Genomic DNA, 27,777 nt, shown 5'->3' with positions numbered 1-27,777 from the left:
AGGGTGGTAGTGAAAGTGCTCCTGGGACCACGAGAGCCCGCCTGAGGACTTCAGTGACCGGCGCAGACGCTCTCAGCACCAGAAGCACCACTTGTGAGCCAGCGTGACTACGTGCACAAGGCACAGGGAGCAGCTGCAGGGAGGCGACCACGTAGCACCGAGCCGGAACACGAAGGGGCGGGCTCTCCGCGGCTCGACCGCGCCTGCCATTGGCTGACAGCACGGCATTGTGTAACGTGCGCAGAATTTCGGGCGCATTGTCCCGCAATTGCGCAAATAAAGACAATGGAGGCGAGTCTGAGTCTAGCGCCGCGATCCGGAGCGCGGCGGGCAGTGTAGTGCACGTCGCGCGCGCCGAAAGCAGAGGTTGGATATTCACCGACACCCCCCCCCACCACCACCACCACCACCATCACACCACCCGGAGAAAGAGTCTCCTGGCGGTATTCCCCCCAAGCGACGGAAGACATCGGCGAGGAGGACCATCGCTTTCTCTTTGTAAATCTGCAAAGAAAGAGGGAATGGGACGACTGTGAACGGCAGCTCTTCGGTGGTTATTCGAAGGCGAAACATGTAGTCGGTACACCCCCGCTTCAAGACGAGCCGGCTGGGAATCACTCAGGAGGGACACGGAGTCCCGATCCGGTAAGAGATCCCGAGAAAACAAGCTGCAGCTCAGCCTTTAGCCACGGGCGCTAGCAGCTAGCATCATGCTAGGCTGCACGGAAGCTAACGTCCATGCGATCATCCCTTAACGTGAAATTAAGAGGCACGTGGCTGCAGCTTCAAACAGCACCGCTGCTCGGCTTGTTTATTATGTGATCGAGGAGGCTGCATGTTTCCGTTTCGTTCTGATCTGCCGTCCTCAGTGCAGGGAAGCTACAAACCACACTGACAGGACGGGGCCATACAGCTTCCAGGTCGTCACCATCCACGGAGGAATACTGTAATTTATCCAATAAGTCCAGATCACCATGCAGATCATGCACCGACTTTATAAGTGCATGTATTTTATGAACCTGATCACTTTTGTGTACTTGTTGGTGTGCATTGTGTTATACACACTGAAAGTCTCAAGTGGCATTACAGCTTAATTAAAACTACTCAAACTAGTTGTTAATAAATAAAGTACATTTATTTTGTATTGAATATTAACAAAAGAAACGCCCTAGTCCAATAATATCATGCATGCAGCATCTCTGCTTAACAGCTTCTTTGTTAATTGTGTGCTCAGTATACTACAAACACATTTTAATATAATTCAGGTCAACATCAGAGCAAAATTCAGCCTTCTGACAGGAAACATATATTTTAAAAGCTGTTGAATAACATTTAAATTCAGTGCTTCATATGACTGATCTGCTGTACTGGGCCACAGAAGACCTTTTGTGTTTGTGATAAAGTGGCAAATGAGCATGTGGACTTCAGTTCGTAATTCTTGTGTTACATTTCAACATTACATCTAATTAGTTACAAATGATAACATTAAAATAACACTTTCATTTTTATTTTCACCGAGCTAAAGTAAAGTTGGAGAGGTTAACATAGTTTAAAATACATCTAACATACCAGATTGCTTTTAGCTACTTTTAGATTACTTCACCAGCAAACATAAAAAGAAAAACAGATACATGCAATTTGTAAACCTTATGGCATATTGATGACTCTACACACAGCAAACTCAAAATGTTCTTAATGTTATGAACTCTGCTCAACTCTGTGCAGTCAGCCCCAGTTAATAAAAACAACATGACATCCTCTAACCTACTTAGAATCTGACTTTCTTTCTGATTCAGGATCAGCACCATCAGTTCAAACCGTGTTCCTCTAGTAGTTCTACAGAACAGCAGCAGCACCAGGAGCCCTATTGACAGTGTTAAAAGACAGTTATATACTCAATATGATGTGTAGCTGTACTGCTGTAGTGAGGAGCAGTATTTTGTGTTCTGGTATGCCATGCACAATAGTTTCTCAAGAGTTCAGAGGTCATTCATTCCTCAGTGACAGAAGGTAACATGCAATCTCCAATAAATACACCATACAGGATGAAAATATTATTGCCTTCATCAGATTTTTCTGAGTCCAGCCGGGTGAGGCTGCAGTTACTGACGGGTTTGCATGCTGATAACACTTTAGCTTCACTGTGAGTTCAGGTGTGTTTCATACCTGTAGATGTGTCTTCAGGTTTGATGAGTCCCTGCATGTTGAGAGCATTTTCACAGCTGGGAGGAAAAATTTGTATTGTACAGAGAAGTTCTGGGCCTCGTCTGACTTAAATACAAAATGATGTCTAAATTTCCAGCCAAAGAATGAGTTTCTTTCGCTGAGAGCAGCCATGGCTCCAGCAGCAGGTGGTAAAATCCATGGCAAAGCCGGTTGTTTCATTCACGGTTAAACATATAACAGTAGAGCAGGAGGCTGCTCCAAAATAGCGGTCGATGCGGCGTCTATCCTTTATATATCTACGGCATCTATTGTTTATAGATCTATGGTGGTATTGCAATTTGTGCCGTAAAGTGTCACAGTGTCTGTATATGATGTTTATGTCTGTTGTAATTCTGTAATATTCTGTCTGATTTTCATAAGTAATCCCACTCAGTTATCCGTGTTTTCATCAGATATACCTGTAATGAGATTACATATTTTTTATTTACTCTAACAGATTACAATTACATTTTTTATATCCTTATTACGTAACACCGTTACATGTCATCCGTTACTTCCCAGCCCTGCTGATGTCACAAAACGACATATGAAAAGTAGTGCAATATATGTAGATGGAACTGGCATACTATTTTTTGTGTGTCTGTGTGTGTCTGTGTGTGTCTGTGTGTGTCTGTGTGTGTCTGTGTGTCTGTGTGTGTCTGTGTGTGTCTGTGTGTGTCTGTGTGTGTTAAGTTTATTTTATTCCAGTGTATCCCACTGGATACCTCCACAATGAATATTTGGTTCCAACTGTAATATCCATCCATCTATCCATCCTCTTGGGCAGGGTCACGGGGTGAGGGCAGGTCGCCAGTCCATCACAGGACAAATAACCACACACAGACATGCACGCACTCAGTCACACCTGGGGGACATATTAGGGGTACAAATCAATTTCCTAGCATATTTTTGGACATGTTTTTAGTATTTACAACAGTACAAGTGAAGTTGAGTTGTTTGGCCTTCTGTGTTGAAAACATGGCAGAAAGAATTACAATTAAAATAGCCTATTATTGCCTGTGCCTGACTTTGGCAGGCTCGGAAAAGCATGATACAGCTCCTGTAATCATCTGTGGCATGTAGCATCTCTGGTGTGTGAGCTCTGAAACTGTTTAGTGTGTATGTAGCATGGCTTGGAGTTGCGTACATGTTGAGCAGTTAAAACTAATGAGCGACATCAGGTTAACTCTGCTGGTCAAAATGTCATTTGCGATTAAACTGTTGATGTTGTATGAACTGGCTTTGGCCTCCTCTTGACATTTTGACAGAACATCATTTACAGTCTGTCTAACTTTGGTCATTCTCATCAAACACATATCTATGCTGCTGACATTGCTTGTGCTCTCTTGCATTGCATCAATGCAGAATTGTCCATGTCCACATCAAGATGCATCATAGAGACGATCAAATTCAACACCTCTAATAATTATGTTGCTCTTCCAAATCATGAAGCGATTTTTTTTCCTTTCTGCCTGACAATCTCTTTCCTGTTATTCCCAGGTGGTTGGGATTGCACCAGTAAGCCCAGTGTGGGTATCGCCTAAAATCATCGGAGCAGCCATAGAAGTGTCATTTGCCAACTGCAAAATCTTCTAAGAAAAGGTGAGACAGCTGTCTTTTTTTATTCCACAGTTGGTCTTATTGTGTTTTTCCTGTCTTCTCCTGGCTTTGCATTGTCCAAAACTGTTACTCTCTCAAAGTTGGCACTTGCAGAAGCATAGTCTGCTGTATTTCTGGAACTTGGGTGTTAAAAGTCAAGTTTAAAAACAGCCCTCATAAGGAGCTAAAGTGTTTGAAGCTCCCATATCTTCACTGAACTAAAATATAAGTATGACACTTTTTTTACCTCCAGTTTTCATGAGCTGAACTCAAAAGATCAAAAACTTTCTGCGTACTCAAATGCCTATTCCTCTCAAATATTGTTTACAAATATGTCTAAATCTGTGCTCGTCCATCTCCTTTGCTAAGATAGTCGGTACACCTCACATGTGTGGCATATCAAGAGGCTGATTAAACAGCAGGATAATTGCACAGGTGGGTCTTAGGCTGGACAATTGGACAATTCCACAGATATCACAAGTTTTAATAAGTGTGCAATGGACCTTTGGATAAACCCCACCCCTCCTTAGTTACTGTTGCTCTCAGACAAGCCATCGCAGCTGACGGCCTGTCACGATTGTTTTTTCTTAACGTCAGCAGTGATGTTAGCCACTTGTGTCAACCGGGGTTTTACTCCAACATCACAATATCCAAATATTCTCTTGTGGTTGCTGTTGTTGTGATGGGCTCCGGGTGATCATTTTTGAGATATGAATATTCACCAGCTTTGGTGCCTCTGCATTCAGCCATGAAAGTACTTGTAAACTGGCTGGTGTTGTGTTTCATACAGAAAAGACTGAATTGTGTAAGTCACAGCCCAGTCAGGTTGTCAGTGCATGCAGATACTGGGCCAACTGCCATTCAGGCTCCGTCTTTCCTGCAGCAAATCAACTCACTCCCATTGGCATCACTACAATAAATATCTGGGCCAGTTAAAATCCTGCAAGTCTCGCAAGAGAGAGGTTTGGTATGAAAAACGTTCAGGGTTCAGAGTGAGTGTTGTTTTTTTTTTTTCTCCCTGATAAATTTTAAGAATTTATTTGAAGTTGATTTAAGGGAGACTGGATTCATAGGAATACCAGGTGACGACTCCTTTAAGAATTGTTTCAGTACATATATAAGTCAAAACTTGGGAAACACCTTCTCATTCAAGGTTTTTTTTTTCTTTATTTCCTTGACTTTTCCAGCAGAGTTTCTCGTTGAAGTTATCAAAACTATGAGTGAACACATGGAACTATATAGCAAACCAAAAATTGTGAAATAACCCAAAGCATGTTTTATATTTTAGATACCTCAAAGTAACCTGCCTTTACTTTGTTGGCAGCACCGCAAACACTTGGCCTTCTCTCAATGAACTTCATGAGGTAGTCATCTGGTGTCACTTCACCGGCGTGCCTTGTCAGGGTTCATTTGCAGGAATTTCTTGTCTTTGTAATGGGTTTGGGACCATCAATTGTGTTGTGCAGAAGACAGGTTGGTACATGACTGACAGCCCTATTTGACAGCTGTTAAGATTACTATTATGGCAAGAACCAAACAGCTACGTAAAGAGAAAGGAAAATTCATCATTACTTAAAGAACTGAAGGCCAGGGAGTCTGGACAATTGCCGAAACTACATTTGTCTTCAAGTGCAGTTGCAAAAACCATGAAGCGCTGACGAAACTGCCTCGCATGAGGACTGCCCCAGCAAAGAAAGACTAACAGTCACTGCTCCTGCTGAGGATAACGTTATCCGAGTCACCATCCTCGGGAATCACAAGTTAGTGGCACCTTAGACTGGAACCCAGAGAAATGCCACACAGAGTTATTTTAGCATTAACTGTTCTGAAGAGATGTGAATCAGCCCTTTAAAGTGAAATGGCTGTTAATACACTGCTACTAAGGAAAAGTAACAAGAAGAGGAGATTTGCTAAGAAGCACTAAGAATGGACATTAGACCAATGGAAATCTGTGCTTTGTTCTGATAAGTCAAAATCTGAGATCTTTGGTTCCACTTGCCGTTTCTTTGTGCATAGTTTGGACATGAATGGTTTCCACCGTGAAGAATGGAGGAGCAAGTGTGATGGTGTGGGGGTGCCTTGCTGGGTGATATTTTCAAGGGTTTATTCTAAACTGAAGGCCCACTGAACCACCAATTTGCATTTAGTTAGACATTTATTTATTTTTGAACAGGACAGTGACCTCAGGCACAACTCCAGGCTGTTCAAAGACTGTTTGACCAAGAAGGCGACTGATGGAGTGCTGCGCCACATGACCTGGCCTCCACAATCACCTGACCTAAAACTCGTCAACATGGTTTGAGATGAGCTGGACCAGAGTGATAAATAAATAACAAAAAACTTTGAATAAGAAGGTGTGTCCAAACCTTTGACTGATAATGTATGCACTTAGTTTTCGCTGGATTACATGTCCTGTCACAGAGGGGAAAAAGAATATTTCCTGAACGATTTGAGCCATCTTCGAAGTACTGTTGTCTTTAAAGTCCTGTTGTTTTCCAAGTTCAGTTGACGTCTTTGTTCCTTTTGCTGGTTGAATATGAGCTACAATGCAAAACGCAGCCCTACTGTAGTCAGTGTTTGTACTCCATTTACTACATATCCGCAAGGCCCATGAATACGAACCAAATTATGCATGTAATGGATGTATAAGACAGACAGAAGGCTCCATTTGTATCCATCTGTGTATTCAGCATCCAGCATTTAGGCCTTCATTCTTGCTGTCCTTGAGAGTTGAGAAAAGTGAGAGACCCTCTGATGGAATTTTGGCAAGGTGTGAGTGTTGCAGTGTTTAATCTAGACTACCAGAAAGGGAGAGTCATGATGGATGCTATCCAACTAAAATTCTGTTATAAAAAAAGAGCCAAAAGTCTCGATCCATCTTCTAGATTTATTACAAGCATAATTTGGTACGGATCCAGGGAGCATGTGGATATATAGCAAATGGGAATCATACCACTGGAGCAATGCTGAACAGTATAGCTCCTGTGCAAAGAGCAAAGAAGACAATAGAAATGGCAGATCCCTTAAAAGAAAGACTGTGGGATACAAGTGATGTCTATCACATTGCGTTCAGTTTTAGGTTTGACTCAGGGAAGTGGACGTCCCCTGTTTTGCGAAGTCCTGTGGGTTGCACCATTTAAAAAAGAATAAGTAATTCTCATGTTTGGGCATGGGACACAAGCTCAGGCTTGATCACCCTGTAGATGGCCACCTTTAATGAGGGTGTCTACTGTTGAAAGGCCGAAAACACCCCAATTCAAAGGTACACTTGTATACATGTGTCCTGAAATTTACATCCTTCCCATGTCTGAGACAAGGCTTCCACGCCACTCCAAACATCTAGACAAACCTCACATGAAGTCCATCCAAAAGGACAGTTTACCTCGTCCTGTGTTTCATGATTTTGTCGTGGACATTAGTATCTATATAAAATCATTTTGGTAGAACCAATCATCTTTGCAGCATCTACTTAACTGCACTGCCATTTACTGGGTGTATTGCAAACAACAGTGAGAGGGTGATGACAGCAACACGTGAAAATGAAATACACACACCTATTTATGTGCAGCAGTGAACAGTGCCATTCTGATGAATGATGAGTCAGATGGGCAGTGTTGAATGCAATTTCTTGAATCTGTCATTCCTCTTCGTCACCCAGTTTGTTGCCCCTGCTTTCTGCAGTGTTCAAAAGGTGACTTCACACCAGAGGTAGAATCAGGAAAAACAGTAAAATGAGACCAGAACGTCAGAGTGAATCACTCTAAGCAACTAGACTGACTCTAAATCATTTATTGTATGTAACTTATCTTGCTGGTTTGCATAGCTGGATTGGTGTCTGGAATGACATGCTTAATTTTTCGGGCATTCCGGTGTGACTTTCTGATTGTGTTGCGTTTGAAAGACGAGCAACAGGGATGACTGGGTTTACCAGGTTTGCCAAAAACTCTTGCCTCTGTTTCCCTACAAGCACGTAACTGCAGGAAGCTTGAGCCTGCACTGTGAAGTCAAATTAAATGTGTGCACAAAGTGCTTCAAATGTAACATACTGGCAAGCTGTGCTGCTTGTGTTGGAGGTGATGTCTGTGACAATGACCAATTTTTTGCCCATGATGTCCCACTCCTCCAACGCACTTTTCATTAACTCAGCAATGTTGCTCTCCTCTGTAAAATCTGCAGTATTAGTGCTCAGTCCTCAGATATGTGGTTATATTTACATCTCATGGGCCTTGTAGAACATGCTGAAGCTTCCTGCAGTCGCATGCTTGTAGGAGAAATTGAGGCACAATATGACTTTTTCTCGGCCTGATATTACAACAAAAACAGCCCCAAACTGTTGACAGATATTACCTGATGACCCAAGAGCATTGGATGCTAAATCTTGCTGCATACTGCGACACTGATGAACTTGATGAACTGATGAATCTTACTGTTGACTGTTTAGAACTCTTACTTGAAAGTTTTCTAACAAAGTTGAGCTTTTCATTTTCCGACTGACTCTTTTGCCTTTACCTGTTCAAACTAAGTCAGTTAGCAAAGGTTGATCTTCATTAAACCTCGTTTGCTGATGATTGGTCACAGTGCTACACTGCTGTCTTAGAATTTTGGTGTCATTTTTTTCTGGCGTGCTTTTGGGCTGGGCAATCGTGATCGAGCAATTCCATTGCAATAGATTTCTGGTCATTGACTGAAATCAGCTGTTTGCCCATTTACTTGGCTGAAATTTGCATGATTAGTTTCGTCGTCTCTCATCTCCAACGGGTTGGACAAACAAGAGGTGCATTGGTCTTGGCACCTGTGTGCATTTGTGTCGTCATGGAACAGAGTGAACGCTCTTGTTAGTGATTTGGGATCTTTGTCTCTATGGAGGTGGGAGGGGCTGCTAGCATACACAGACACGACACAGCAAGCGAGGAGCGGCAAGAGTTACTGTGGCAGAAATCAGGGGGAAAAAATGATTGCGAAACCAAATATCTGCACTGATGTGGGAATATTTTGACTTCAAACAGATCGAGCAAGGTGAGCCCATCCACACGGACGAACCAGTTTTCTGAATGTGTGAAGGTTGTGGCAATGAAAAAAGGTCACATAACAAACTCGCACCTTGACTTATTGCAGAACCACCCAACCCAGTTTTCCCAGCTGATGAGAAAAAACGACTTTTGACAGAACAAATTGCTAGTGACAATATTGTTGTTTTGTGTTTTATTTTGTAACTTCCAACTAGCTAATCTGTATGGTTATTAATGACGACACACTTGTAGCAAATGCACGGTGCTTGTAGCATCATAAGTTGATTCTCTTCAGTGTGCTAGAGGGGGTAGTTTCTTTCATTTTGTATCCTGTATTTGTACCTCCTTAAAAAACCTGACAACTTGATACAACTTCACTGTCATTTTAGATTTACTTCATTCGTTGCAACAGTTTTCTATACTACTGTATTTTTCTGAATATAAGGCGCTTAAAATGCTTTAATTTTCTCAAAAATGGACAGTGCACCTTATAATCCGGTACGCTTTATGTATGAACCTCACGGTCACCGTAAGTCAGGAGCCTCGCGGTGTGGTGTGTCCTGATAGAAGGTAACGCCAGGAGAGATGGTGGTAGTTTGACTGTTGGCACACAAGCTACACACAAATCCCAAAGAAGAAGAAGGACCCCACAATAGTGCCTGTCAACGTTGCGTAATGCGCCTTATTTATTTCCGTACTTATTTTTGTAGCACCTTTGCTGTAGTTTACTGGTAGGTTGTGTTCTGTGAGTTCCTATGTTTTCAAGTTACCTGAATGCACCACTGTGGCATGAATGATTGGGAGAGGGCAGAGGCAGGACTAGGACATGAGTGTGTACGTGCATGTATCTAAGAAGCAGAGATAGAGCAGCCTCTCAAGCAGTTTTTTTCTTCAGGTTAGACTGTTGTTTTGCTGTAGTGTTGGTGTGGTTATGGCCACGGTTTGTTCTGTAACTTAATAAACCAGCATTAAGAAATCCAACACGTCTTCCTTTTAATCAGACCGCTTGATGTTACATTATTATTATCAGCGCACCTTATAATCCGCACGTGTTGTCTATGAACACAAGGCTATTATTGACACGTTCTTTGGTATTGCACCTTATTACTCGAAAAAGACGGTGATCTTATTATATCTGCTTCATTTAATGTATGTCAGTGGAACATTTCTCTGGTTTCTAGAGCTTTCAGTCCAGATGCTTTAAAAGTGGCATTCTCAAAAAAAGATGATGATGAAATTGGGTTTAGGCAATATGAAAAAAATACATTTTGATATTTTTTTTGCCATCTTGCCCTGCCCTAGCATGCCATAAGGGGGGGGGGGGTTATGCAAAATCCACTTTTGTGAGCTTTGTATAATTCTGTAGTGTCATTTCCCCATTAAAAAGACGCATGGAGTTGTTTCCTGAACCATTCACGCATATTTGAGCAATCCCTTAATCTCCCCCTGGCAGCCATGTTGAGCGCTGAAACGCTTGGTGCTGCACAGCTCATAATGCTCGGCTCCGCCCCAGCTCTGACGTCGTCTGCACAGCTCCTCCTGCACAGCTCGCGCTCCCCCGCCACTCTCCACTCTCGGAGAATGCGCATGGAGATGGACGCTCTGAGGGGGCCGTGTCGCTAGGATGAGGAGATTCTTAAAGAGACAGGGACTCATTTCCAGTCATTTGAGGCAGCCGTGATGCAGAGGCAAATTTGATTTAAGTTGTTTTGATACATGCAGCTTTCACCATCCAACTTTGTGCAAAGCTGTTGCTGGAGTGTGCTGTAGATTGATACTAAAGGGCTAAAAAACAGGTAATACCCCCCCTTTAAGTTTTTCTTCTTCGGTCGTCACTGGATGATTTTGTGTTACAATGGTCTCAGTGCCATGGCTTATTCAATGCTGTCCCTCATCGTCATCAAACTCTTTGTCTCCACCTCAGAACAGTCGCTTTTGAGATTTTGAAATCTCACCAGAAAAGTACCTCCTGACGTTTACAGCTTCATTTTCCACTCTGCAATTCTTGATATCTTAGGTGGTGTCTGAGTTTGAATCAACCCATAAATGCAAGGCCTTGCCAAACTTTTTCAGAATCCTACTTGCCTGACTTTAAATACTCTCTATTTCTACTGTGAGAAGACATTTTGTTGTGTGTTTTATGCTTAAGTGCAGATCTAAGGACGGCAAAGTTTTTGATGCAGGCTATTGTGCAAAAAAATCACTTTATTTTCCCAACCATTACCCCAAAACCAAGGAGTCACTGAGAGTGGAGCAGTTGATTGAGCCGTTTGACAGTTTCTGTGGTGACTATACAAGGAGAATGGTTTGCCCTGAGAATGATCATATCAGAACAAATGGCAAGAGCAGAAGGGTACTGAGTGGATTAGCTCGCGAATGAAAGGGGTCATTATTTGTTATCTTGAAGAGGTCTGGAATCTGGGTAAGTGATGATAAAAAGAAAAGCAACAAATACAAAGAGCGTAGTTGTCTGTGCTGCAGGGCAACACAACTAGCCTGTCTCATTATCAGCCTTTTTTCCCCAATGATTTTACTGTGACATCCCAGTTTTGTTGACCAGGAAGATTAGTATTCTTTGCAGTGTGAACTACTGCAGAGCCTCTTTGCGTGCACATTCAGACTTTTGTAGACATTCCAGAATGGGGCAGCATGTTTGGTCATGACATTATTATGGTCCAACTGATTCTCACAATCTCTGCTTCTGGAAGCATCACATTTGAAGTGCTAACATTCCCCTGAAATGTGATAACTGAATCTCCCCATCCTTTTTGACGTGTTTCATCAAGTTCCTTTAACCTTCCCACTACATTTTTAATGAATACATCTGGTCGTTTCTTTCCTGTTCGATTTTTCTCTCTGATACGGCTGTCAACTTGTCTTACTCCTTTGTTGGTGGGTGCAGGGTTAGTAAGTTGAATCAGCATTTGGAGCAGGGCCAGCTGACCTGTCTTTACTAGTATTAGTACTGTCATTGTTTTTTGCTGTTTTTAAATGAGCATGGCCTCTTTGCACAACTAAATTATCTCTGGTTGAATGTTGCTTGATTTTTGTTTGTGCTGTATTAATTTACAGATGAGTTTTAGCAATGGCACCACTTGCAGTTTTTTCATAGTAGCTGTTCATTAGTTACATGAGATGGAAGCAAATGTATTTTTTTTTATCCTCCCAAATTGCTGTATTGGTAGCAGGAAAAATGAGCAAGCATATAGGGATTACATAATACCGCAACAGGCGTTAGTCAGCACTTGGCCACCTAGCTTACTTGATTAACTAGCAGCGTTGATACCAGGGGCTGTGGCAAACATCAGTTTTCGTCGGGTAAGCTCGGTGGCTAGCTTATTGAAGCTCATTATTGTAAGCGTGATGTGATTGATGTTAAATGACTAGATAGCCAATATTTTACTGCTTACTTTGGAACGAATATCAACATCCTTGTTGCCGTGTTGAGTTAGCTGTGTGGTCTTCCACAAATTTTAATCCACAGGAGACTTGTCCATGTTTTGTTCGGGTTTGGGAAATGGGATAAAATAAACTCTGTTGCTTATCCTTTTGACATACCTCATATTGCTGCTGCATGTGCCCAAGGCACATCGTTTGACCATTTGTGCATCCTGAATAATAGCTGGGCTCCAACAAAATGTCGTCACCTCAAATGGTTCTCAACAGAGCTGAGAAGGTTTGTCCAAGTCCGAGCAGTTGATGGGCGAATGCTGTCACGATTGTGTTTGGGAAGGAGGCTTAGCCAAGATCAATTCCCAGGTGACATATTGTCATGGAAATCCTGGCATCAATGCACACATTCAGAGTGTTTTTCCAGTTCTATTGTCCTCTTTGTTCCTTTTAATGGCTGGTCAGCAGCAGTACTGCACCACACTGGCACAATGTACATGGGTGTTTTTTTCAGTCCGATTGAAAACTGTCATGTCAAATGCATTTGTATACATAGACTGCATATAAAGCAATCTACAATCAATCCTCGTTTACAAGGGCCCTGGGTGAAGTGGATTGTACGGCGTCCTCTGACATGCGCACAGTCTCTCATTGCTTTGACGCCAGCAGTTCTCAGTGCCTAGCAATGTGTTTTTATCTGCTGGATATCTGTTCAAATAATGGTCTAACCTCTCCATGATGCGCTGCCTAAAGAGCGAGCGCTCCCCCCACCGAAGCACCGCCTCGCTGAGCAGCACGTCCTGGTGTGTCCACCAGGGCTCCACTCTGCCTGCTGATGTTTCGAATTAACTGGTTTCCATGTCAACTTGAGACCAACAGATGTTGTATACTCAACAGAAACTTGTAGTCGTTCGAGCTAACGTCGGTTATCTACAGTTACAGTAAATCTATACATTTAGTGCCTTTTTGTGAGTCTCATTGTAACATCTGATTTTACCAGCATTTGTTTACACAGAAATCCGTCACTCGTTAACATGGGAACCAGTTAATCCGTACACCTGCCGGGCAGTCCACTTGGGATTACAGTCACATCGACCCCAATCCAAGTCGTCCCTGACCTTGTCAGCCCAAGCCAAGTCGGCCCTCGACCAACTCGACCCCAGCCCCCGATCAGCTTGGCCCCGAATCACGACTGTTGCGCTATTTTAGCCCGCCCCTTCCCTTTTTTGATTGACAGGTATGTGAAAGGCTTGTGTTTGATTCCTCCCGGTTCCAAAGCAGCGGCGCACCAGACAAATTTTTTTTTCAGTTAGTTGGGACCAAGTTGGTCAGGAGTCGGGGCCGTCGGGGCCGAGTTGATTGGGGGCTGAGGTCGAGTTGGTCAGGGGCCAACTTGGCTTGGGGCCAACTTGAATTGGGGCCGATGCGACTGGTTACCGTCCACTTGTAGTCTACCAGGGAACTCTTTGAACCACTCGCTTTTCCGCCATCTCGCCTGTCCAGTGTTTGCACTATCGGGGCTTTTATTAAAGTGTTTCTCAACCACTGTTGAGCTCTTCTGCTTGTTTATGACTTTCCTGCTTCCCGTTTACTGTGCACATTATCATGTCACTACGTACAAGGGAATGCATGAGCGGAATGAATAATCCCTTGTTTAATCCACTCTGCTGTCAAGCACCTTTTCTATGAGACGCAGAGTGGATTATCGATCAACGTAGACTACCTTGTACAATCAGATCCGAAATACAATCCGCTCCGACTGAAGGGGATCTACTCTGGTGTATATATGACACATTTGCAATCGTCTTCACCTTACAATCCGATTAAACAGAGTATTTTTGGGCCCATTTGTGGCCACTGTCCACGGTCATCAATGGTAAAACTGTTTGAAGTGCATCCACAAGCCGTGGGATACGTATTAAACAATGCATGGAATGAATGCAGTCAAGAAACAAATGGTTCTGTCCGTATCCATTGGCATATTTACTGTTGGCCTTAAGTCTGTGTTTTATTTATTTATTTTGTTTGTTTTGTTTTAACATTGGTGTGGGCATCCTAGTGTATTTACATCACTCACTGGGAACATGTCTCACCACATTGTACTCTTGAAAGTAGATGTTTTCAGCAGTGTTCTCCTTGATTTTTCCAATTTGACATATAGCATCATCGGAACCATCATTTCAGTAGCTACATACTTTTTGCTGGATAACTTGACCTGTCACAGAGGAAAGAATGTGTCAGGAATGATTTGAGGAAGACGATACTTGTTATAGATCTCAACTCAATTGTGTGTCATTAGAATGTGCTGTCCAGATCTCATAACTGGAGGGGTGTCTGGCCCTGGAGAGCCACTCTTCTCCATGTTGTTAGCATGATGGACTAGAGCTGTCTTGGTAGCCAAAGTGTGACTGACACAATATGAGGTGTGTGGTCATCGTGTTCCAGCAGGAGTTTTAGTTGAAAGCATCTTTTAAATGAGATTTCGAAGTTATCCAAGTGAAAACTGGTAATTGAAGTATTCATAAAGCTTACTGTGTTGAAGATAAATCGGGGCCATTATTCTGTTGTCCTTCAGACTCCGTATTTGTTGTTGATTGATATAATTCCAAATTGTTTATGGGAATGAACCATGACACCATAGGAAAGAAATCATAAAAATACTTCCCAATTTAAAATGTCAGCTTACTGTTGACCATTTCATGGTTTCACTAGTAGCACATTTAGTTATACTACTCAATAAATATAAAATGCTTACAGTTTAAGACAAAAAAAGAACTGACAGAGGGATTTTTCTAGCAATCTTCAAGCCCAAATGGGTAAGAACAGACTCAATGTAAATGAAACCCTGATTTACATTTAGTCGAGTTGCAACTCAACAGTCAAACTTGCAAATTGTATACTCCATCTACATTGAGACTGACAGCAGCAGAATTTGCAAGAATCTAATGCCTCATTAGTTGCCTCATCCCTATTGTTTTTTGACTTAACAACTTCAAAATCATCCAACAATCAGCAACTCATAAGAACCATAAAGAATATGCTTTATCGTAATAAACGTGATAGAAATTGGCCTAAATCTCCCTGTGGAGCAATGTTGCCAACGAAAAAAAGTCGTGTTACATAATTCAAAATGCTTGCTGCACTCATTGGAAGAGGAAGCTGCAGTGCATAAACTACAATGTGACAAAATTGCGTTGTGGTCCGCACCAAATATGCATTCTGGATGGTACTAACAGGGGAAAAGTACCTTTGACCAAGCAAGCAAAGGTCCTACATAGAAACACAAGCTTCAGCTCATGCCTACTCTTGTGCAGTAACCAAAGAAACTGCTTTTTTCTTTCGCCTCGCCGAAACAAAGTTTCCTGTGTTTAATGGTGATTTTTTTTTCTCTTCTACAGGCAAATGGGGTTGATGTCTTTGGGATTCTGATGCTGATCGACATATGAACTACCAGGTAAATAAAGCTTTTATTTGGTTTCTGTTGTGAATTGTTATCAGAAAAAAATGCACACATTTGTTTCCCCTTCATAAAACTGCAGGAGATGTTTTTGTTTCTTTTTCCAACTTGGTCCCAGTAATGTGCTTGTTGAAGGTGTATGGCAAAGGAAGGCAACTCCCGGGCAAGGATAGCCAATGTCACGCATATTTTAGGTCACACACCCAATTGTAATGAGAGCCTGATTATTGCCTCACCTACACCTGGTCTGTAGGCCAACTTATTTGTCGTAAAGGTTTACTTTAAAGGATAAGTACGGTTTATACTGTTTTCACGTTGTTTATAGAATGAAGTACAACAATATACTCACCCAGAAGGCTTTTCAGATTCGAACAGTGTTTCGGGAGAAATTTAGATCCGAAATCGAGCGGCGCACATCCATATGCGTCTAGCAGACGGAGCATCACTAACGCCGCTTCTAGAACGGCTTTAATCGTCCAAAAACTCATCAGTTTCACCAATATTTCATCACTGTCCACTCATGCCTCTCCTCCACAACAGTCCAGTGTCGCATGATAAATGTTGTGGTTTTGTTGACCTCTGAACTGAAATCTTTGTTTACGGCTGCAGCACGCATGCGCAGTACGTCTCTGGCCAGCCGTTCTTCTCTTTGCCTCTGCGCTCGCCTTTCGATGAACTCTTCATCTGTATATTCTCGCTCGAAGCTGTAAGGAAACCCTTCATATTCAAAGTTCTCGTCCACAACATCTTCATCTGACAGATATTCGTCCATTTTACAGTAAACTGGAAAAAAAAAAGCACCGCGTGCCTCAGGTTGCCCCGGAAACAATGAGCCGTACTGCACATGTGCGCGACAGCTGTAAACAAAATTTTCAGTTCAGAGGTCAACAAAACAACCAAAACATTTATCCTTGTAATATGCTTGAAAGAAGTCCAGAGGTGTTTGGCAGCGTGAGGATGTTTATTCCAAGAGCAGGTATCAGAAACATGCGTTAGCATCAGCAGTCGAAAAAACACACACACAACAACACTGCGGCTTCCGTAGCTCCCGCTTACGTCACACTACTGTCTAGACATATAGACATAGATATCTAGATGTAAATGTCTAGATATGCATGCACTTCTTAACTGCGCCGAGTTGTAAATTCAGATCGAACATATATCTGCATATATAACAATCTCGGCACCGGGCTGTCGTGGAGGAGAGGTGTGTGCAGACCATGATGAAATATTGGTGAAACTGATGAATTTTTGGACGATTAAAGCCGTTTTTGGAGCGGCGTTACCGATGCCCTGTCTGCTAGACGCATACAGATGTGCGCCATTCGATTTAGGATCTAAACTTCTCCCGAAGCACTGTTTGGATCTGAAAAGCCTTCTGGGTGAGTATATTGTTCTACTTCATTCTATATAACATGAAAACTGTTTAAACCGTACTTATCCTTTCAATCCGGACTACTCAACCCTGGTCTTTATGGCCCTCAGTCCTGCATGTTTTAGCCCTCTTCCTGCTTCAGCACACCTCAATCGGATGTTGATGTCCTCATCAAGCTTATAAAAAAAGCGCAATAACAAGCCCCTTATTGAAATCAAGTGTGTTGCAACTTGGAGAAACTGAAAACATACAAGACGTCGGTCGTGGAGGCCCCCAGTTGTCTTCTCCTGCTAAAACCAGTTAAAGGTTCAATTAGTAACACATAACTTTAACTCGCATAACTTTCTTACTCCAATCCGCTCCTCCCCTTTGGAGGATATTGTGCACATTGCCAGTTTGGGAGAGTTTTGTTGCATTTGGATTTTTTTTTTTCTAAAGGAATAAGACTTCACCAAGATGTTGATGGAGAAGACAAATTGTTTAAAGAGAACGTTTCTTCAATTACAAGTGATAACTATGGCTATTTTTTAGTGCTTTTTATAGTAATTTTGTTATTTATTGCACCTTTAACGACATAATGAACTAGGGTTGTCTGAACCAGCCCTAACTGAGCTTTATTGAAAGGAAACATTTTAAGCCTAGCATTGAAATTAATAAAGGTGAGAGGCTCCCTAACTGAAACTGGGAGCTGATTCCACACCAGAGGAGCCCGACTGATGAAAGCTCTGCCTCCTACTGACAACAGTAATATGGGAATAACAGCTCTTTAAGATATGATGGAGTTGTGTGCAAATATTGGATTGACGTGATCTTTACTGCTAGTTCCTGTCAGCACTGTAGCTCCTGCATTTTGGTTATTCTCTATCCAAAGAGGACATAAGGATTCATTTTTGAGATACAAAAAACTTAGAATGCACACATTCATTGTCTAGTAGTTGAATAACTGTCTTTGCTTGTTTGCTTTCAGGACTAGGCACTCTAAGCTTCAGTTTCCTGTCTTCGCTGATAATGGCTCACGGATGGAACTCATACTATCGGAACCTCCCACCTATGTCATCGGATCGTGGCGCTTTAAGGAGAACATCAGACACAGAAGGAAACTTTTCGAACTTTATTGGACAGGAATTTTCCAATCCAGTAACGTCACATGAACACCATTTAAACAACTCAAACTACTGCACAAACTATTACCCAAATCCTGGGATTTCAAATCCCAGCTCAGACTGCATTTACCAGAGATACAGTAGTGAGACACATTGGCAAGCTGGTGAACACACAGGTAAACGTTACTTTCAAAGATGCACAAAAAGTGATATGCCGGATTATGCCACAGATGGTTTCCACACCTCAGAAATACAAGATATAGGTTTTAAACAAGAATGTGGAACAGCAGCTACGTCGTTTCTTGAGAACTACTCGGATGTCAGCAGTTGCTCAGATGAAGCTAAACCATCATGTAACTATGTGACGGGTAAACCTAAAACGGATTTCCCTCCAGAAAACACTTCATCAGACTGGATTTCAACTCACACTGGTAGTATGACTTTTCCCGCTGTAAGTCCTTCCATTTCAGAGACTGATGTAACCATCCAATCAGGAAATGACGTATGGGCACAAAACAAAATGCACAGTCAGGGAAATACAGTTGAATCTTCTACAGGGAAAGATCAGTCAGGTGCTACCTCTTACATGACAACTAAAAAGTTTGACACTGTACATGTTAAAAACGATTATGGTCGAAAACAAGAGAAAAAAATCAGAGCTTTTACCCAAGATAAATGTTCAGACATCTCAAGAAACATGGAACGTGGGCAAGGAAACATGATTGAAAAAGTTGCATGTGCAGATGATGCTGAGATGACTAGTACTACTCCAACTACCCTTCCAACTGAGGAGAAGAATCTTTCAGATGAAGTAATGCAAGAGAAACTTGACTCAGAAAATCAGGAGTTCAAGCATCTAAACAGCGTGGCAGATGACCATAACAAAAGCGATGTGGAGAAAACTAAAAATGAGGTCCCCATGAAAGAAAAGAATGCCTTGTGTTTCTTAAAAAATGAGATTTCTGAAAGTCATCTGAGGCAGGAAAATGTTACAAGTCTTTCTGAAGATAGTTTGACCTACAAAATCTGTGGCATGGACACAAATCTCAACAGTCAACATGAATGTAGCATCGCAGGGATCACAAAGGATAGTCTTTCTCCAGATTCAGGTGATACTTGTCAAAGTGTGTCTGAAAGAATCCCTGCCAGTAAGAATCGAGCTGTGTCCAATTGTGTCGAGTCTTCCTTACAGTGGCAGAACTCGGACACCAATGCGAATCTCCGTCCTTTCAATGATTTGGCTGGGGAAGAACAAAAGACAAAAGAAACCGCAAAGACAGACTGCAGTGAACCCAGTTTCGTAAATGACAGTGTCGTTAAACCCGGAATAGGCATAGATGTAAGTGAAGAAACAAAAACTACTATTTCATTAGAGGAGAACACCACAACCTCATCTGCCAATCAGGATTCCAGTCAGAAGAATGAGCAGAAGGACGGTATCCTCCTAGAATCCTGCATACAGCCAGTCACACCAGAAACGAATGAGACTGGAATATCAATGGAACCTGAGAGAGCAAGTACACCGTCCATGGCAGAACCAGTCACGCTGGATACGAATGAGACTGGAATGTCAACAGAACCTGAGGGAGCAAGTACACCCTCCATGGCAGAACCAGTCACACCAGATAAGAATGAGACCGGAATGTCAACAGAACCTGAGAGAGCAAGTACCACCTCTATGGCAGAACCACTCACGTCAGATACGAATGAGACCAGAATGTCAACGGAACCTGAGAGAGCAAGTACACCGTCCATGGCAGAACCACTCACGCCAGATACAAATGAGACCAGAATGTCAACGGAACCTGAGAGAGCAAGTACACCGTCCATGGCAGAACCACTCACGCCAGATACGAATGAGACCGGAATGTCAACAGAACCTGAGGGAGCAAGTACACCGTCCATGGCAGAACCACTCACGCCAGATGCCAATGAGACCGGAATGTCAACAGAACCTGAGAGAGCAAGTACCGCCTCTATGAAAGAACCAGTCACACCAGACATGAATGAGACCAGAATTTCAACAGAACTTGAGAAAGCAGGTGCACCAACTATGGCAGAAGCAGTCACACCAGATACGAATGAGACCAGAATTCCAACAGAACCTGAGAGATCAAGTACCACCTCTATGAAAGAACCAATCACACCAGATACAAATGACACTGGAATTTCAACAGAACCTGAGAGAGCAAGTACACCCTCCATGGCAGAACCAGATGCTATCACTTCAGTGACAAAAGATAACTCACTAGGTGCTTTCAGAAGTTTGGAAACCTGCTTGAAACTGAATGCCTCCAGCACAGAGACACCTTCTTTTTCAGAAATGGAATGGACAGAACAAGGATGTAAACCACTCATTGATCAAGACCTTTCGTTCAAAAAAACTGATGCAGAAGAAACGTCATGTCCCCATGAGGATGTTGCTGAAAATGCACAAGAGTCATCTGAAGAAATGAACGTATCCACAGATGAACCATCTGTGTCTGACACGCTATATGGTGAACCTCTGTCAAGAGAAGAGTCTTCATGTGACCCTGATGAAACTGAGCTTGAGCTTGATGAAGATAGATATGGTGACAATGACAAATTTCATTCAGAGCGACAAGAACCCCAACTGAAGTTCTCTGCACAGTTGGAAAAGTTCCTTCACCCTGTTGTGATATTGACAAGTTTGGAGTCAACAGATGGATCTCGTGAGTTTTATCATTGTGCAGAGTGCTCCCACGCAACATCAAATGTAGATGGACTGATTGCTCACCATCACTGTTCCCATACAATGATCGATGTTCAATTTTGCAGGACTTGTAATCTCTATGAACTCAGGAATGAGGAAACTAAAAAACATGAGTGTGGCATAATCAGGAAACGAATGAAGATCTCTGCTGATGAAGAGCAGCAACAGAAAACAAAACTTGGCCGCCACAAATGCGATAAATGTGGGAAAAGATTTTCAAGAATAATGCCTTTTATCCAGCATATGCGAATTCACACTGGCAAAACACCATTTAGGTGTAATGGATGTGGTGTGTATTTTTCACAACCTTGTGCTCTTACCAAACACAAGAAAGTTCCGGGGAGATGCAAGCAGACCTTACTTCGTAAAGCAAATTCTGGCACTGTTGGCAGCAAAAATCAAATGCCACTGCAAAAGAATAGAGTCGAAGACAACAAATTTGCAAAGATTCGGAAATGTTCTGTGAAGCTTGTTGACATTGCCAAAACAACTCAATGTTATATGTGTGGCAGAAGTTACCCCTCTGTTGCAAAGGCGAACAAGCACCGCTATGCTGTACACAATATGAGGAGCGTTTCAATGCTGTTAAAACATTTTGCCAGTGAAAGGAAGCACGACATCAAAACGACAAAACACAAATGTCCTCTTTGTCCTCGGATTTTCAAGTACTCCTACAACAGGGCTCGACACTTGCGTGATTGTGTCAGAGATGCAATATATGGCGGCAAAAGGAAAGTTAATGGTAATTATCAGTGCCCCTTGTGTTATGCTACTTTCAGTTTACCACACAACCGATACCGACACATTAACACCGTTTGCCTGCGAGCATATCTTAGTCGACTTGCAAAAGACAAAGAAATCCCCATTACACAGGAAACAGGCAATGGACAAAAAATACTGCCACAGGATCATAAACAGAAAACACAGCCCAAAGAAAATGAACAGAAAAAACACATACTCCCAACCTCACCAGCCAAATCTGAGCCACGATACAAGTGTGGTCTCTGCCCAGCAGTTTTCTATCATGCTTCCGGGAAATACAGACACAAAAAGAAACATGAGTTATACAAACTTTCTGGGAAAATGATCAGATACAGGAAATCAGTTTTTTCTGTCCCATCAAAGCCGACTTTATCAAGTAGTACAAAGACTGAAGAAAGTGAAGACAGTTTGAAATCAACTGAGGAAAACAGACGTCTTGTTTTGGATTGTCAGTTTTGTGGAAAGTTTTTTAGCTCATTGAAATCACTGAAGAACCATCAAGTCAGGCACCGGGGTGAAAAACCATACTCCTGTCTGGAATGTGGCAGAGGATTCAAGAGACGTAACCATCTGATTGGTCACAGAAGAGTTCACCAGAAAAAGATACAGTGCACTGTGTGCAGAAAAATTCTACCTACTATTGGGGAACTCATCCAGCACAGAAGCCAGCATCCTCAAAAAGGATTGCTCAAATGCCCAGAGTGCCCACAGCAGTTCCAGTACCCAGTATATCTCCTGAGACATCTCACTACCCACCAACACAAAGAAAATAAAGCATCTCAACTTGATGAAACACCATCCTCAAAGCCAGAGCAATTATTGGAATCGCAGGAGCAAACAAACTCTGATGTGCTGCGTTGTTCTTTATGCAACGAAGAATTTGATGACGCTCAGACGCTCAGGAAACACTGTCTAACACATATATCGAGGTCTTCTTCAAATCGGTGTCCGTTTTGCGAAAAGGGTTTTGCCTGTCGCCAGTACTTACTGCGACATATGCTCCAACATACTGGAAACAAAGCGTTTTCATGCACTCAATGTGGAAAGCAGTTTTATCGGCTCATGTTCCTGAAACTTCATAGCCAAAAATGTTCATCCACCCCCCAGCAATTTGCCACAACCACACCCACGAAGACAAAAAATCGGTATTTTTGCTCCATTTGTCCACGGACATTCTCCAAGAAGATGCGCATGAGAAATCATCTCATTGCCCACAAGAAAAATGCACTGCAGCTATGCTCGCCTTGTGGGCAGTACTATGGATTTAATAAAATCAAGCAACATCAAATTGAGTGCCCTGGAATCACCAAGAACAATGACAGCTTATTATTGTCCCCTGTTGAAAGTTCCATTGAATGCACTTCACAGACAGACAAAGATGACGAGGATGTTGATGCTGATGTTGATAATGATGATAATGATAATGAAACAACTCCACAGTCCCGCACAGACAAGCTGCTTCCATTGAAATGCCCTCATTGTCCAAAGAGATTTAGGTTTAGATCAGTCCAGTTGAGACATCTTGTTTCACATACTGGTTTACAACCCTATGCATGCATGCGCTGTGGTAAAAGATTTGGAAGTCAAACGTCATGCATGCAGCATGAAGCTTTCTGTGATGGCATTCGCAAAGATGGGCTGTTAAAATCCAAAAGGGATGCTGTGAATAAACAATCAGACATTCCTCCAGCTGAAAAGACAGCTGGCCATTCTCAAGCTGACAGCGAAGCAGAGTATAAGTGTAAATTCTGCACCAAGACCTTCATGAAAGCACGATCCCTAAGACGTCACATTCTTACTCATAATGAAGTGAAGCCATATCGCTGCAAAGCCTGTGATGGCTGCTTCTCAAGGTATGATCATTTGAAAGTGCATCAGTCTCGTTGTAAGGGCAGGAAAAGACGTTTGGAAGTCTGCATTCCCAAAATCAGTTTAGATGATGTGGGCAAGGGTTGGAAAATTAGGTTTGGCAACGAGCCTTCTGAAAAAAAGGACACATTTGAGTGTGAGGTCTGTACTCGAAGCTTCTCTGCTCAGTCCAAACTTTCTCGACATGTCACCATGTTCCATACTGCAAAGTTATATAAGTGCTCACGGTGTGGTTCAGCCTTCTCCCATGAAAAATCTCTGAAAAAGCACAGAAAGGTAAACAGGTGCAGAAGATCCTCCATTCAAGGAAGTGCTGTTCCACCTGATGCTACTAATCCTGCGGCAGAAAATGTGACAGGACATCTTCCTCGAATGAGCAGAATACTAAACAGGATCCAACCCATCCAAAACAAAAAGCACAAGTATGGCTGTACTTATTGCCCTCGTGTCTTCGCAAATAACTCACACTTAGAAGTGCACATCCGCCTGCACACAGGAGAGAAGCCGTACTCCTGCAAGTATTGTGATGAGACGTTTATCAGGAAGGATTATTTGCACCGTCATTTTCCAAAATGTACCATGAGAGAGCAGGAAAGTACCACCCTCTGTGACAGATGTGGAAGCTTTTTCCCTTCCAGCAAGCTTGAAAATCACAAAAAAAGTTGTACAACAACATCTGGCCCATCCACATCACCCCCTAAACGGACTCGGCAATCCACCACTGTCAGCCCACCTAAAGGCTTTTCCTGTGCGTACTGCAGTTCTCATTTTTTGCTTTTTTCACAACTCCAAGAGCATTTTTTGGCTTCGCACAAGCAGGAAACAACGGAATCACCAGCGTCAACTGCTCCCCTTCAGCAACATTTGTCTAATATTCCAAACGATAAAGAAGACACTGGGGATGAAAGTTGTGATGAAAGCGTCGGTAATGATGCCTTGGTAACCAGTGAACGAGGTTCACCACTTGAGAGTGAGGTCCCCAAAAAGTTCTTCTGCTTTGACTGCAAGACATCTTTTGCAAATAAAGCTGGACTAGCCGGTCATCAGCGTACACACCAGAATCATAACCCCTTCACCTGTACAATGTGCAAAAAATGCTTCGCAAACAAAACTCTCCTCAGAAATCACAGCAGAAAGTGTAGAAAAAATGATTTAACGACCACACAACCAGAAGGTCCTTTGAAAGCAACATTGGATTTTGCAGTGAATGACTCTGTTCTTGTATTCAAAGAAAGATCTGAAACCACTGGTAGTGGGGTTTTGCAGACCAACTTCTCCTGCAAAGATAACTTAACTGATGATTCCTCCGATGATTCAGAAGCAAACGCGGAGCCCAACAGAGAGAAGAAGGAAGTGCAGTATCAATGTTCAGAATGTGATCAGACATTCACAGATGGTCTCATGCTCATAAGTCACCTTGAAGACCATGGAAGACAGGAGCAAGAAAAGAAGCGCAATACGTGCACAAGATGTGGCCGGTTTTGCGCAAACCAAGCAAATCTTGAAAAGCACATGAAGATGCATGGAATTAGCAAGAAACATTCCTGCCTTCAGTGCTTCAAGATGTTTTTCACCTTGGCTGAACTTGAAGATCACAAGACTTGTCATGATCCAAAAAAACCATATTCTTGCAAACTGTGCCATCAGCGGTTTTTGACACGACCAGCTTTATGCAATCATATCCGTGAAGAACACGCGGATGAGGCATTTACTTGTCGATTCTGCAGCAAAATGTATGCGTCCAAAAGATCTCTAGTAAGACATTACAAAAAGTGGCACATGAATGAGCAGAGAGAACCCAAAAACACATTGGAAGCAAAAGACAGTGACGTGCAAAAACTCATCAACAAAGCCAATACAAGCGGTGAAAGTGACAATGACGAAAATATTGGTAGTGGGGACAGTGACTCTGACATGGCACCATACTTCCCCTGCCATGTGTGTGGCAAGACATTCACAACATCAGAAAACCTTGAGGATCATCAGCTGTGTCACCTGGGTGAAAAACCACATGAATGTGAAGAGTGTGGCAAGTGCTTTTTTCAGGCATCCCAACTGCAGCAGCATCAGAGAATGCACCAGTCTGAATTCCAGTGTCCAACATGTGGTAAGGGCTTTGTTTCTCTGTTTGCACTGCGTAAACACAAACAAAGTCATGGCAAAATTCATCCCTATCGTTGTTCCAAATGCCACATTAGTTTCAAATGTCAATCCCAGCTCACAGAGCACATGTTCACCCACCAGGAAGACAACTTCCCATGTGACATATGCAATGAGGTGTTTGTTTCCAAGAGCAGTAGAGCTGAACACCGGAAAAGCCACACCATTTTTCATGATCGCGCCCTACCTGGAGTTTCACAGACAGAACAAGACCAGCCCAGTCAAGTTTCGGAAAGCTCATTGGGATACTCCACGGAACTTAAGTATCGCTGTGGTGTTTGTCATGAACGTTTCAGAGATCCAGAGGGCCTCTCAGAGCATGGCTGCATGGCAGCAAAAGAGCGGCCGTACTCTTGCTCAGAGTGCGATAAACATTTTCTTCATGCATCTCATCTGAAAAAACACAGAAGCACCCACCTGTCATCAGTTTCGAGCGATGCATATCCATGTAATCAGTGCAATACTACTTTTTATTCGACAAAAGATTTCCTCAGCCATCTTAACAACCCTGATGATATTGTAGTAGAAATCAAGCGTGAAAGTGACGATGAAGGTGAGGGACCTATACCTACTTTCATATGTCCAGTCTGTCACAAGTGTTTTCCCAGTGGTATTGAACTTATTTACCACTTTCCTACACATCCAGATGGTGCGTATAAATGTGAAAAAAGGACTCATACTGAGAAAAAAGAGGAAGGCCATCGGGTCTCTCCTCAGACTCCAGCTGCTGCAGTAAAATGCTCAGACTGTGGTCAGAGCTTTTCAGGGTATGATGCCTTACACAAACACAATTGCTCCCATCGATGGCAGACAGCTGTGGGGACCAGCTTCTCAAAGCCATCAAGTCATACTTACTATCAAGGAGATGAGGAAGAGGAGGTTGATGTTACAGGAGAGGAGTTGTACGACTGCCCTGCTTGCTCAAAGCAGTTCTCTTCCAAAAGCAGCCTTTTGGAACATCAAAACATGGACCATTTTGCCGAGAAGCCATTTAAGTGTGAGATTTGCGGAAAATCATTTGCCAGAAGGCGCTACCTCACCAGACACAAGCATATTCACAGTCAGAATGCTGCTGTTTCAGACACACAGCAGCCTCAAACGAAACGGTTTAGCTGTGGTCAGTGCAACGCACGTTTCAGTATGAAGCAGGATTTGTCTGAACATATGAGACTGCATGCTGAGAGAGCGGTTGGAGATTATCGCTGTGACATGTGCTATAAGTCATTCAGCCAGTGGTCTCTTCTTCGGCAGCACCAGGAGAGTCATGTTGGTGAGGTGGTTTATGAGTGTACAGAATGTGACAAAGCCTTTGCTTTTCCTCACCTACTGGAGGAACATCAACAAACTCATGCTGGGTCCTCTCATTGATGGCTCCGACATGTCACAGACTTTCTTTTTCTGGCTGAACTGTAACAAAAGTATCCTGAATTCCTTTTCATGCCTTATGCCTCCTAATGTACCCTTATGCTGTTGTATATGTGGCTCATGACATTTTGTTCTTTTTTCTTTTAATGGCATTATACCTGTTTTGGGTTTTAATAGTGGGAGTTGCATACAACAAAGTAACCATGGATTTTTTTTTGATAATGTTCATAAATGTTTGGGAAAAGTAAGTTTTGTTTGAATGCAGAGAAAATATAACATAAAATTATCAGAATTCAGACTGATTTCTGATCATTTTTGAATAGTCTGGGAGAGTTTTGTTGACAGTTTGTGAAATAGACTGTGGTTATTTTATTTCTCTGCTATTTTCTATACTGCAATTGTAGTGTAGACCAATTTGTACATTTCATTTTATTCCTGTTAAGGATTTTTTTTTAAATGTATCTTGTACAGACATCTACTAGTTCCTTCTGAAGAAAATTGTTTTCACAACTTGCGATTGTTACTTTTGTTAGGAAACTTGTGTTGATGCATTCATTTTAAGAATAAAATCAGCAACAAAAAGAATCTGCACTGTTTGTTTATGGGGTAGTTTGGGGAAATCTCAAAATGTAGAAGGGCCAATAAAGAAAAATTTGCCTCATGTCACCAGAATGTCTAACTTTAAGCCAAAGTGTGTTGATAAATACTCTTGGTTTGAGAGCCTCATGAGCAACTACAGTATGTTTCTA

General features: G+C 42.4%; 1 protein-coding gene across 1 annotated transcript; it reads left to right on the top strand.

The window, feature by feature from the left end:
• The first annotated feature begins 309 nt into the window (after window positions 1-309).
• Window positions 310-27,604, top strand: znf1035 (zinc finger protein 1035). Its single transcript, XM_030102323.1, has 4 exons — window positions 310-645; window positions 3,706-3,807; window positions 15,602-15,657; window positions 18,003-27,604. Exon 4 carries the CDS (start codon window positions 18,044-18,046, stop codon window positions 27,029-27,031), a length of 8,988 nt encoding a protein of 2,995 aa, XP_029958183.1. The 5' UTR covers window positions 310-645; window positions 3,706-3,807; window positions 15,602-15,657; window positions 18,003-18,043; the 3' UTR covers window positions 27,032-27,604.
• Window positions 27,605-27,777: the final 173 nt, after the last annotated feature.

This window comes from Salarias fasciatus, chromosome 11 (genome assembly GCF_902148845.1).
Source record: "Salarias fasciatus chromosome 11, fSalaFa1.1, whole genome shotgun sequence".
Taxonomy (NCBI): domain Eukaryota; kingdom Metazoa; phylum Chordata; class Actinopteri; order Blenniiformes; family Blenniidae; genus Salarias; species Salarias fasciatus.
Note: the sequence above shows the minus strand (reverse complement) of the source record. Positions and strands in the feature narration are given on the sequence as shown.

Excerpts from the sequence above, each read along its gene's own strand:
- znf1035 (XM_030102323.1), top strand. The coding sequence starts at position 18,044 with ATGGCTCACGGATGGAACTCATACTATCGGAACCTCCCACCTATGTCA.